The sequence below is a fragment of the Dreissena polymorpha genome, chromosome 12, assembly GCF_020536995.1.
Source record: "Dreissena polymorpha isolate Duluth1 chromosome 12, UMN_Dpol_1.0, whole genome shotgun sequence".
Classification (NCBI taxonomy): domain Eukaryota; kingdom Metazoa; phylum Mollusca; class Bivalvia; order Myida; family Dreissenidae; genus Dreissena; species Dreissena polymorpha.
In genome coordinates, this window is record NC_068366.1 from 18,263,281 (window position 1) to 18,277,138 (window position 13,858).

General features: G+C 34.4%; 1 protein-coding gene across 3 annotated transcripts in view; it reads left to right on the plus strand.

Annotated features, from left to right (window-relative positions):
- LOC127853788 (uncharacterized) overlaps positions 1 to 4,048 on the plus strand; it is a 21,705-nt gene extending 17,657 nt beyond the window's left edge. For 2 of the 3 annotated variants that reach the window (XM_052388557.1, XM_052388558.1), the window contains exons 3-6: positions 1,625 to 1,789; positions 2,325 to 2,435; positions 2,730 to 2,900; positions 3,110 to 4,048. In XM_052388557.1, the coding sequence (XP_052244517.1) occupies positions 1,625 to 1,789; positions 2,325 to 2,435; positions 2,730 to 2,900; positions 3,110 to 3,354 (692 nt within the window). In that variant the 3' untranslated portion in view covers positions 3,355 to 4,048. Of the gene's footprint in view, positions 1 to 239; positions 653 to 1,624; positions 1,790 to 2,324; positions 2,436 to 2,729; positions 2,901 to 3,109 lie in introns of those variants that run through there. The other variant, XM_052388559.1, reaches the window with a different exon arrangement.
- Positions 4,049 to 13,858: the final 9,810 nt, after the last annotated feature.

Consider the following 13,858-nt stretch of genomic DNA (forward strand, 5'->3'; position numbering starts at 1 on the left):
CTGTTTTTATCGTAAATAAGTCATTTGCTTCTAATGAAATCCTATCGAATGGTAACAAGCATTTCATGATAATGCTCATGATTATGGATTTGTTTAAGTAGTACCATTTCTATATACCATGTTTAAAAGCTTTGTCAAATTGCCTTTACAAAAATGTGTACAACATTTACTTTCTGAATCTCAAGAAAATCAACTGGGATACGAAATTGATAAAGATATATGTATTCATACCACGAACTTTATCTGATATGAAACAAAAGTTATAGTGTCACTGTGTTGATTATGATAAGATAAAAATCTGCCATGTCAATTACGTAATCATTTTGTCATGGGGCGGTTATTATTAGATTTAGATTGATATTTATCAGTCGCAAGAAGAAGGATTTAAAACAACTGATGTATTTTTGCTCATTATTTAGAAATGGGTACAAAATCAACGATATCAGCCTCTAAGGTTTCCGAGTATGAGAATATCGTTCGAAGTAACTTTGTAGATGTTCAACTTATTGGAAATAGATGTGAAGCTGTGGATTCTGAAAATTCTGACACATCCAAGGATTTGTCAGAGGATCAGTTAAACCGTCTGCTTGGTAAATTACAGAATCAGAACTTCAAGAAATAGCGACACTGGTAAACGGAATTAGCGTTAGTTGTAAGTATTATAGTAACCGTGGGCTCTATCATAACTCAAATATTCGTTTAAACAACATGAATGTGGAGTAATTATAGTACCCATGGGCTCTATCATAAGACAAATATTCGTTGAAACAACATACATGTGGAGTAATGTTCTCAATAGCCAAGACAAAAATCACATTTTTTTGTTAAAATAAAAACCATGCACGATTCGATCACATTTTACCATTCACCAAACCTACATCTGGCATTAAGATACTGGGAGTCTCATTGGTACTTTTCCAGAAACAAAATTTGTTATTATTTCCACATTGTAAATTATATATCATTACTTGTTGCTGAATTTAAAAACTTTTTACCCGACAGTTAACTCTTGATACTTGTTTTCATACAGACTTTCAACGGCAATAACGACATAAACGAAAAATATTTTTTTTCAAGCGAAAAAGAATATAATATTTTTATTTTAAAGTAAATATATCATAAGAAGATGACCAAATTTAGTTCTCAAATAAAAACACACATTTATTTAGTTTTTTAGTTGTGAAATAAAAACGTATTTATTTATTTCGTGTTTTAAGAATTACTTCCGGACTTTGACGCAGATAACTAATCATTACCGAACGCTTAACGAATACGGCGTTATCACCCCCGAATATTACCGATCAGATTAGGTCCCTTGTTCATTAAATTGCACATAACAATGTCTTTTCTCGGAAGACCACATATTGAAATCATTATATATATGTATATATATATATATATATATTTTTTTTAAATTATAGATTTATTAATTTATTAAATGTATATATATATATATATATATATATATATATATTTCTTTATTTATATTATATATATTTATATATTAATATATTAATATATATATTTATATATGTATATATGTATATATTTATTTATTTATTTATTTATTTATTTATACTTTATGTATATTAGTTATTATTTATACTTATGTATATTATTGCAGATCCATTGGAAAATCCACGTATGGTTGCCATCACGCTTGCGGAGGAGAAACGCATACTGTATCTGCAAGTCTTACTGATTATCGTCGGACGACTCGACATAGCTCTTTTGATGACGGATTTTGCACAGAAGCATTGCTTGGTTCATTTGCACCAAGTGGCTAACTGTAAGGGATAATAGCTACATCATTGCTTACGTAACTCCTGTATTGTTACAATTGATTGTTCAAGTATCAGTTTTACTATATCAGAAACAACAAAAGCAAAATCGCAGTAGCAACCAACGTATGTTGATGACTTCATCCGCGCTAAAACAATCAAATGTTTATACACCGTGAAGAAAAAATTTGACTGTGGCTTAATTTTTTCTTGCGAAAGAACAAATGAATTAACTTCTTATCTATCAACTGCAACTTTGGCGTGATGTATTCTTCAACTTGAAACAAATCGTTCTCTTGTATTAATAACGCGAAACCTTACCTTTAAAACACATTTTTTTTAAGTATTTACTGAATGAAAAGACATGTTACTGATTGATGATGTGTCTAGAGTCTTCATGAAAATAAAACAAATTGATATATAACAGTACATATTATATTCGAATGTCGAAAACATATCACTAAGAAATCGTTTTTGACTTTATGATAACAGTTAAAATGTGAAACTATATAAATAGTTTGACCTTTTCTCACACATTTTCAGGCGTATTCACTATTGTTGTTTTCGATGACATTTCTGATGTCGAAAAGCATGAGCTTCTGACAGTTGTTCGCAGTTGGAGGCCAGAAGCAAAGATTGTGTTCACGAAATGGGGTAAATGATATTTAATTATACTAATATGCTTTTCAGACTATGACTACGAAATACATGAACATTATTGTTCAAAAAGTATATGTTATGTTCAAAAATAGAATTAAAAAACATTTAACGTTAGTATAGTGAATGTGTACACCGCAAATGGCAATGTCCAATCCCACTGATACCCACCAATAAACATGGATTCTATGACAGTCATAATTTAGACATTTCATTTTACCTTACAGACGAAAAAGATGTGGGTTTGTTTCCTCGATGTTTTTCTGAATTTCATCGTCCTTAAATTTGCAGTGTGTCAAACATGGTTACAGAAGGTCGGTCAGATGAAGGCATGTACACGTTGTTTGCAGCACATGGGCTCTATCAATTCAATTCTAAAAGATTCCATACACCATAGGGGCAGGTATATGCTACGCTGGTTGAACGACACACGCGAAATAAGCGTTGAAATGTGTGATGCAGGTATATGCCTACAGCAAACAATTACAATATCGTTAATGTTTATATTTAAATAACAAACATCAAAAACAAATTCATAATCAAAAACGTTCCCAACTTTGTGTTTACTTTGCTAAAATTGTACACAATTATGTTTGTACTTGTGCAGCATATGCTACTAGTGTTCAGTATACAATGCGTTCATATGACAAACTATGTATTCTTCATTTTAGGGTGTGAGAAGTGCTCTACGATCGACCACCACCTTCCGGGCATACTTTACACTGTCCGAGAAGCCCTTAATGAGTTCAATATTCTTAAACGTAATATCAAAAAGTCCAAAGAAACACAAATATCTCATCGAGTTTTACTTCATAGTGATGCCCACGCGAAAGGCAAAAGGACAATCAACGATTTTCGGTCTGGTGTTCAAAAGATTGTTTCTCCTACTAACTGTTGGCCTAAATGTTTAACGTAATGATTAGCCATGAATGGCTGGATCATTATTGGATCGTTATAATGACTGTGTTGTTTAAAAGTAATATAATTGGAAAATTAATATTTAATCTTATATGGCAAAGTTAATTCTTATCCGATCAATATAACATGCATTTACCACATGACCAACGAATATAAAATGCACAATCATCTTGTGTGTAGGTTTGATTCATCAATGATTTCGTATGTGTTATAATTATTCTATCTCAAATATACTGTGTCAATAACTCTGTTGTTTACTGTGATTAAAGTGTTTGATATTAACTAAGCAATCATGGGCGAACTGAAGTACAAAACATACCTGCTTTAAACGAGCTTTTTTATTTATGGTTTGTTTGCAAATAAAATATGTTGACCTCACTTCAACTCGGCGTTTTTTAAATATATCTCTGAATCTTCAAAATGTGTTTTATTCGCGAAAATAGTTCACTATTGATTATCGATTTACAGTAACTATGTTGTAGGTGAATAACTTAAGTACTGGACGATGCACGCCTATAAGACATTTAAAAATTATAAATAAGTTTAAAGTGTTTCAAGTTATTTTTTATACATGTAGATATGTGTGCAATAACCTCGTTCTTCTGTGTAAACTGTTTAGTTATCGTATGAATTGCAAAGATACTCACTACATTCCACCATATTCAAAATAAAATTTGTTGAAATATGTTTAACGATGTGTAGTTAGTATTTCTTTAACTGATTTTGTTTATTGAATGTGCAGTGGTGTAATCGGAATCTCCACCACTTTTACAACCCGTCTTAAGATTAGGTTAATCAATGCTTACCAATTTAATCCACCGATGATATTTTCGTACGGTTGACACTACTGGGATGTAGAAATGATTTAAAATGTTATAGTTTTGTTTTACCCAGAGTTCTTTTGAGTTTTTCCAAAACTTAATCACACCTAGGGAAAGTCGTATGGATTGAGTACCAATGCAAATCAACATATCATCACAAAAGCAGAAATAATGACGAAAGATAGCTAAACACGGCGAAACAATGATACCTCGAGATCATCATTAACATGAAATACCTTCCTACCAGCACGGTGGTAACTACTAAGTGCTTGGACACTGGAGGCAACGTTTCCTCCGTGGCGTTATATTTCATCTCAGATGATTTGAACGATCATGCGCCGACGTTGTCACCATTTGCATGGCCTGATGTGCTACAGGTCGAGATTATTTACCGATTTCATACATGGGTAACCGCATCTTTTACGTTTTATTGAAAGATTTGCTTAAATATAACACCTAAATCAAAAGTTGGTACATGCATGAACTATTCTCAATATGTCCAGTGAATAATCATTTTCGTATTCCAATACAAATACTTAAAAGCCCATAAAACCTCAAAATCGACGAATATTTCGTACAATATTTCGAAAAACTAAAGTTAACACATAAAAAATCAATGTTCCTTATAGCAATAGCCAAAATTTCAACGCTAGTTGTTGTCCTCCTGTTTTTCAGTACCATAGATTTTACTTTGGTAAGCGGTAACGTGTATTATCTTTGTATAAAATTCATGTAAAAAAACACCATATAAAAAGAATAATACAAATGGTAGCTCGATTAAACAACCATGTTTGTATAAAGAAATAAAAAAGTGACATTGTATCCTTCACAGACTGAATCTTATATGGAACAAAAAACATAGACGCACCTCAAGAACACTTGTCAAAAACATGTTTTGGACTGTCACTTCCAATGACGTCAATAAAAGTAGCGACGAACAGTAAAGGTCGGAATTATTTTCGCACTGTAACCAAGCCGACGAATTAAAAGTCTACAGAAACAACAGGGCTTGAAACGGCGCTTACACATTGTAGCTTTGTTATCATGAAAAAAATGAGAATACATACTTCGTCAACAGGAATGTATAAAATATCATCTTAAATATACAACGGATGTGATTTAAACCATTTATACCTAGCGTCTAGAAAAAAAGGCCTTGGCAAACATGATGCGGCGTATCATCAGGGTCTGCGCTGTTTGCTTAAAGGAATTTCTGTAAGATATATTCTTAATATAGAAATAAATATACTAGACATCCATAATTTTGGAAATAAATTGATCCAATTTAGAAGGATGGGAGAGTCCACTAGGCATAAAAGTGTTAATATCTCATAAAAAGTGAATCATGTTAATACTTTCAAACGATCAAGTGCATTTGGATGAGATACTCAAGTATTGCATGCTTTCCATTAGGAAGTGCCTATAGCCGTCGCTTTAACAGTCCGTCCGAATGATTATTTTGAAGGAATTGAGTGTGCGTGGGTCTAAAACGAATTGTCCCGAGATTTTTTTACTTTCTTTATTGATGTCCGTCCTCTCGGATGTTTTTTGCGCCTGTCCGTTTTTCCGTTCGTCCTACCTTCCGTCCGTTACACCGTCCGACACACGCTGCGTTTTCGCGCGAAATCACAGGAACCAATGATCTGACTTTGATGAAACTTGATATGCAAAATCCCTATTTGGTTGACTTAGGAATATTTGTCAGGGAATTATTGCCCTCCAAATATTTAAATAGTGTTTTCTAATGGATATGTTTTCCTCGCAAGATGTTAGGAACAAATTGTCCGAATTTAAGAAAATAAAAAAAAGTTCATTTTTTACAAGTACATTGTCGAGTATTTGCTTAGTTTTGTTTTTAATAAATCAGGAAGGATTAATTACTTCTCTTATTGTATTACGCATGGCCAAATCAATATGGTCCTTTCGCCCTGTGTAAGTAATGTATAACCAGTTTATGTGACACTCAAGGTGAAGATATTATGAACTGTGATTTTATTGCGTTATAGGAGAAGGGCTTGTTTTGATTTTTAACCTTTCGATTTATCAAAAAGCAATTGAATTGTGTTTATAAGATATATGCATTGCATCATGTATCTGTTAATCGGTGATCGGTGTTATGTCATATATCTTCAAGAATACCTTTGCCTAGGACTATGATCTAACTTGCGCATATTTGTGCGTTCAAATGAAGAAATGTTATCCCGGTATTCCTCTCGTTAACTATTTATGTTTAGATTGTTGTCTTTATCTCCCTTTAACCTAAAGAAGATTAAACACGCAAGCAATGCCGATGGTTATTAAATTTTATTATTGTTGACGTTGATTTTTGTAATCACATTCTTTTGAGATAAAAGTTTAATTATATTCTCCTCTCCGACTAGGACCTACTTTTTTTCGCGACTGAACAATGTGAATATTTTTTGTATATACAATATGAAACTAAAGCAGTGTAAGCTACTTAAGTATAATCGAAAGTACTCACATACAGTCGTTGGTTTACATTTCATAATTTACTACTGATACAAACAAATTTGACTGCTGAGAAAAAGGTTTGCAGGGCAGTCGATGTAAACGACTAAGAACTCCGTTCACCCATTCGGCCCCTATTCCAGTTGGTGATGCAATTTTTACATTGGCAAAATATAATCCGAATCTGGTCACGTTTTTGAGGATGATGCGTTAGCAAAGACCGCAGTGGTGCCAAGTGATGGAGTTTCGTCAAGTATTTTTACATCGATGTGTAGCTATGACATTATTATTAGTTTTGTACAGGCAACATATTTCTAAATATATTATTGAATTCATAAATTAGTTGTTCCTGATAAAACGATCTGATGTCATCTTAACTCTCACAAAAAATCACGGTGCGCTTCGCAAGATAACTGAATTACGTGCTTAATATGCATTTCTTCAGAGAGTTTGTGCATATTTCAGACAACACTACATTTGTCGAAATCATGAAATATGGTTTTCCTAAATTATTCATATAAGGTTTCAACGATGTTTGTGTTTCTTTTAATATTGACTTTGCTGGAACCAGCATGTCTTCTCTAGTTTGTGAGAGCTTAAATTGTCCATTGCAACATAAACAATACAATGACAGTGTCTCTTTATATTATATTTAAACGAATTAAAAATGAAGCGTTTGCACTTCGCGGCGAGATCCACCAAGAGTTCCTACATTTTTGGTCATGACCACCCTAAGAACCAGCATGTCTTCACCAAACATTTTTTAAACAAAAGCCAGAGAAAAAATAATATTCTTTAAATTGGAACATTCACTAATTACATAAGTTTTGAATCCAACTTGGCATTAACCACCTCTATCTACGTCATGTTGAACATTTTGTAAATGACGACATTACTAGTGGTACCTGTATATATTCAAATACTGGACGTATTTTTCTGGGTTCTCAGTCTTTTCTGGATTCTTAGGTTTGAGAATGGGTTGGTGAAAACGGTTACTGGACGGAGCCATAAATGTTCTGCTTAAAGAGTCCTTTTTGTCCAAATAGGTTTAAACCGGTAACTTTAAACGTAACGTTTCTACAAGAAAATATTTTATACCAAGACTATTACATGAATATAATCTTGCAGTGGTGAGGAATAGAGTATTCCGAGTATGTATTATAGAATGATGTGCATGAGTTATTGTGTTGTTGTTTTTTTGTTTACATACATTCAATTCTGTAACATACTGTTTAATTTAAACAATACATATCATGCAATTTGACTGTTAGATATATATGATATCGGATAATATTCGGCACTTAACTTTTAGCTCTTTTCTTTTTAATACGTGCATCTTCTTCTCGATCGACGCTACTTGTAACGGCAAGGATGTAACGGGTGATCTTCCGTATAGCCTCATCTGTCCGTAGAACTTCAGCTTATACTCATAGGTTGCGGTCATACATTTCCCATCTGTGGTCGGAGGTCCGTGCATTCCTGGAGGATATGTTCAGACACATGTTTTCCTTGTCCAGATGATATTATACTTATCTTTATGCTCCAGCGCTCATTTTATATTCTCAATACATACTGACAATCTTACTCAGATTTATGTTAACATTGAGTTAAATACCACAACAATTTTTTTGCAAATGCATGTATTTCCAAATAAAACAGCTGGGATGTTAGTTATATTTTCTTTAAACTTAACCACGATTACATTTTCTACTGCTTGCTGTTTTGTTTGTTCATCTTATTTCATTTGAATGATAAGTGAATATAAGAGTCGTAAATAAACGGCCAAAAAACGCTTGTTTATGACTCAAATTTTCATCTTCATTAGCACATCTTTGGATGTTTAACAGCAACGCAAAAGTAAAACATTTCATTGAAACTTTGGAGCCAGACCAAATGAAGTAAAATTAATTTAATTAAATTTGATTTTTTTGTATATCTTTGACTTTTAGACATGATTTTATGAAGGATGAAGATGTCAATGTTTTTGCTTTTGCTGATTAGGGTTACGATGTAAGGCAACCACACGATATGTACTGCCACCGACGTTAGAGATACAGTCAGGAAACTTTATGATGTTGGGAATAAATCGTATTTTGAAAGGGACCGTCAACCACAAACGACGAAAAAAGAAAAGTTCTAGAATACCTTATTTATTTTACAATTATTAGTTTATTGATTAAAATATCACGACTGGTATATTACATTACTTGAAAAAAGTTCATATTTTCAGTATCTTCGGTAATAAAATTTCTCGATGTGAAAGAACATCGCGAAAATAGGTGACACACCGATATGCAAATGATAAATACCGCAAGTACATTGATCATTTTTATATAAATAATATATACAATTAACTTCGCATGCACAATTTGTATTCCTGGGTTTACCACGTGACGATGATGATCAACCTACTTGCTTTATTTATAGTTAACTGGTAGTTATCTGGTACCTGTACCCAGTAAAATTTTATTACCGAATATTGTAAATATGAAAACTTAACAACTTTTTCAAGTAATGTTATATACCAGTCGTGATATTTTAATCAATTTAAACTAATAATTATAATAAATAGGGTATTTTAGAACTTTTCTTTTTTCGTCGTTTGTAGTTGACGGTCCCTTTAATACATGAAGAATAGCTCATTCACATGAAAACAAAAGAATAGGTAAGTATCAGATTAAGCTTTGTGTATATCTTAGTGCACACACAATAAAATAATATTTACAACATGTGACTTTAAAGCGCCATGTGTATGTTTAATTGGATCTCATGATCAATGATTAAAAAGCCATTTAATTATAATACATTAACCCATTTTACAAACTGCGCCTTATTCCATTTTTTAAAGTGTGTATAAGCAAAGTTTTGTTTCTTCGCGGTAACATAAGTTGTTCCAAAGTATATCTAGGCCAGTCATTATCTAGGTCGAATTGTCAATAACTGACTTGCAAATATACATGTGCATGTGTAGGAACGGGATATTGACAAACTCTCGATTATATCTACAATGCTTCAAGTTCAATTAGCTTAATTAATCTTATGCAAGCGAAGTTTATAAACAAAGATGTGGAATATAGTACAAAACATTGATTTTCAACATTCATATTTTAGACAATCATTGTAATCTATTTTGCGGTCGCGCTTCCAGTACTTTAAGCGAGTTCTTGACTAAGTAACTAGCTATACCGCTAGATGCTTTACGGTAAATTTATTGTTTATAATGGGATTCTAAAACAAAATCTAAAATTAGCATGGGAAAAGCCGAGGTCAAATTAAATTTAGCAAATTGTTTTAAAATAGAATTTGGTTTTTCCAAAGAAGCATTACAACCACGTCCTGTTTTTTTTTTAGTAGAGCATATCGGATGTAAACGTATCTTGTTCCGTATAGAATTTAAGGTACAATTTATAACGCATATTAGTCAATGTGTGTTTCTATACATCTTGTCAAGTCTCGAGAAGTTAAATTAACAATTACAAACGATCACAATCAAAACGCATCATTTAATTAACTTTACGATCTTGTAAATGTCAAACATGTTCAATAAAATAAAATGATTCTATTCAAACGTGGATTTTATGGACAAAACACATAATACACACATTGTTAGTCTTAACTTAGCCCACTTGATTCAAATTTATAAACGAAAGTTTTTACATATGAACGTAGTTTTTACCAAACGTATGACGAGGTTTGTTTGAATTGTTTAAAAGAATTATTTTTAAAATATTTGCTAACATATAATTGAGAACTCACACGCACACATACAAATATGTATTTAAATCCTGACCCGAACCGACCAGAATTCAGCGGCTTGTTTTTACTACTACCCGCCGACCCAAAACTGACTCGAAGAAATGGTTTGACCCGCTTGAGCAATTGTTTTCATTCGAATTCGAAAAGGTTGCGTCCCCTTAACACATATATAATTCAGCAACTCGAAATCGAACCTATGCGTATTTGGTCCCGAGGTTGCGCTTTATGCTACGATTGCTTACTTTGGCTGGTCGAATCAAACATATATACTTTGTATAACTTTATGGGTTCAGCAACTAGAACTACTCGAACCTATTCGGCCCCGTGGTTGCGCTTTCGATGCTGAATATTGCTACTGAGCAGCGAGTATTCGTGTTTTAACCAGAGCCGGGACTCGCACCCGGATCTCTTCTCCCTCGAAGAAGGAAAAGCGTTCTGCTTTGAACTACTTTGGTTTTGCAAACACGTTCCTTACAAGCTGCAGATGTTTGAGTAAGTCGCTTTACCACCCTATGTCTGTTAAACAAACTGGGAACATTCGTATTGTTCTGTACAAACAATTGAGTTTCGAATACGGTTGTATGGTAGCAAAATTGATATGCACAATTTTAAAGAAAATGACCATTTATCGAAAGTAATGAAGCTGCGTATTATCAATTCTGCTTGCGAAATTTTAACATTTCAAACGAAAGTAGTTCATTAAGTGCAATAAGTGTTCAACGCAACATTTAGTAGCACAGTTAATGGCTGAAAATCATTCATATAGTTTTTTTATGATTGCTTAGTGGGCGTCACCCGGCGTTTTCACGGACTTCCTCTTGTACAAGAGAAGTCGCCTTCCCACCCAGCCTAACAAAATGAGTTGGTATAAAGAATTCGTTGGTAAGATTTGGAGATTTGGTAACATGATTTTGTGTTTCAAAACACTCGGTCATGCCTTGCAGCATACCTGAGAGAGCTAGATAAAGATACCCCGTTTCACCTCACGGGAATATCACGGGTGTCGCACGGCAAAGCACAGGCATGTGTGCCTACCACCCTTCCAACAATGGAAAGGTTCTCAGCTAGTGTCGAAAGTATTTCACAACGATCGCGGGGACGGGCTGCTTTGTAACGCCTCATTTCGTATTGGCTCGCAGCCTCGCCCTACGTTGTTACACAGCTAGCTGAGCAAGACTTCCTCTGACTTCAGCGGACAAATTGTGAAAGGCTAAGTTTTACGCTTTGTGCCAAAATAGAGACCGAAACCATTTTGACAAGAGCAATGCATGTTTCGGTCAAGCAGTCATCAACTGGTTGGTAGCCGTATCAATGCCATCGCGACCTCGGACTCGCATACGCATCGACCCACGTCAGGTTCTAACGCTTGCGGGCAAAAAAGAGTGTACCTCGCGATAGACTGAGGAGCCGTGAGTATCACGACGGCATTGATAAAACATCTTTGCGCAGAAAACCGAGGCGTTTCCCCACAAGTGCTATCAGCGCGCTTCGCAACATGTGGAGTCGGTCTAACGACACATACATACCTCGGTCGCCCATACTCAGTTAATTGACCGCTGTTGTATTTCTGCTTGCCAAATAGCAGTCAAAGACAACCTTACATTGATCTAGACAGATTGGAAATTACGAGCGAAAACTGATTCGCTTGGGCGAGTGACCCGCTTCCTGCTCCGAAGCGAAACCTTGTTTAAGCACTGTCGACCCAAACGCCAGTAACACTACTCCGTTAACTGGGGAGCCTTGCCAATGCTCACAAGTAATTTGCGATCCTGGTTAGAGCAATGAGTATATTCGGACTGGTGTGCCACCATTTCGATTTCCCCTGTAAGAGAAACACGCATACAATCATACATTGCTGGCCAGCAAACATAAGAATAAACATGCAACAAACTTTTCTGCTTGCAAATCTGAAATCACAATATCCATTTAGCATAATATATAACATGTGAGAGCTCTCAAAAACACGTTTGTTCTGCTCCGCAACTGAAAAGCAACTGACTGCTGACAACGATCATAAAAACTAACATGCTCCCAAAAACACGTCTGTACTGCGCAGCATCTGACAGGCAACTTCGGCAAGTCTACAAAAAATTAATAATCTGCAGTTAACTAGACAGGAATGCGTGCCTCTGGTTCCAAACAAATTACGAAATGATCTTACTGCGCGTTCGTAAACATCAGCGAGCGAGTTGTTCTATGATCTTTACTGGTATTGAAAATTTCATAAACAAGGAACACTAATGCGTTCTTTGTAGAGGTTAATTAATATCATATACAAGAGTACAACACGTAAACGTTTTAGGGGAACACTTCACTTACCTTTCATCCCATGAGCTCTAGAAAACACGTCTGACCACTTCAGCTGCCAAACTTCGACTGACAGCAGAAATCTGATGCAAAATTGTAATCGCTTCATGTGTATAACTATGGATCAAATTTTTTCTATCATAACCACACACGTTTATTGACATGCAGCTCAGTATATTGAAATTTGTGCAGTAAAGCGAGTCAGCTCAACACGAAAAACGCATGTTATCCATCAAATAACAACTGATCACAAAGCCAGATTAAAAAAAACACGTCAGCTCCGAAACATCAACTGCCAGGAAAAATCTAATCCAAAATTGTAATATGATATTGCAGTACAGTCGGAACTCAGTTATCAGCGTATGTTTTGCAAGTAACAGCTCATATTGGTTTTGGTAGTAACGGTTCAACAGTAAATCATCGTGCTGTATTTCATTTTATCGCCGTCGTAACAAAACCAAAATAAAATGTCATATAAAATCATTCCATCGTACTTCAAAACGGTACAGCGCGCATTTTATTCACCATACAATGATACAAAATATATTGTGTTTCGCTTACAAATGTTTTCTTCATATAGTGCTATATTATCACAAATTTTAACCCATATGCATTTGTGATACAGCAAATACATCAGCGAGCGAGTTGTTCTATGATCTTTACTGGTTGTTTTAGTGAAAATTTAATCGCGATACGCCCGAGAAAAGTCACATAAACCGATACACAGCTTTTGAGAACGTTCAGTTTCACTCGATACTTGAAAAATGCGATTGGTTTGGATTCGTTTTTGGATTTTTGTTCTGTCACAATATTGTGAAGTTATTTACATGCAAATGCACAGAAATAAATTCACTGTACGATGATACCACTTATCAAAAAATCCTTCTTACGGACCCGTTTCTTATGTGAAAAAATTGACATTTCTCGCACGCGCTTCAACGGTTAACCCAAGAGTGAATCGTATCGTTCTGAGACCAATGTATTGAGTGTACAACAGGTTTGAAATTAAATTCACTACACACCGATGCGCATAGCGTTGTCATAAGGCCAAAATCGTTATTTTATTTTCACCGACCCGTTTTCAAAATATCAACGTATAAAATATCGCACTGAACAAGTTGGTAAATATTGCATGTTTGTATCTCAAAC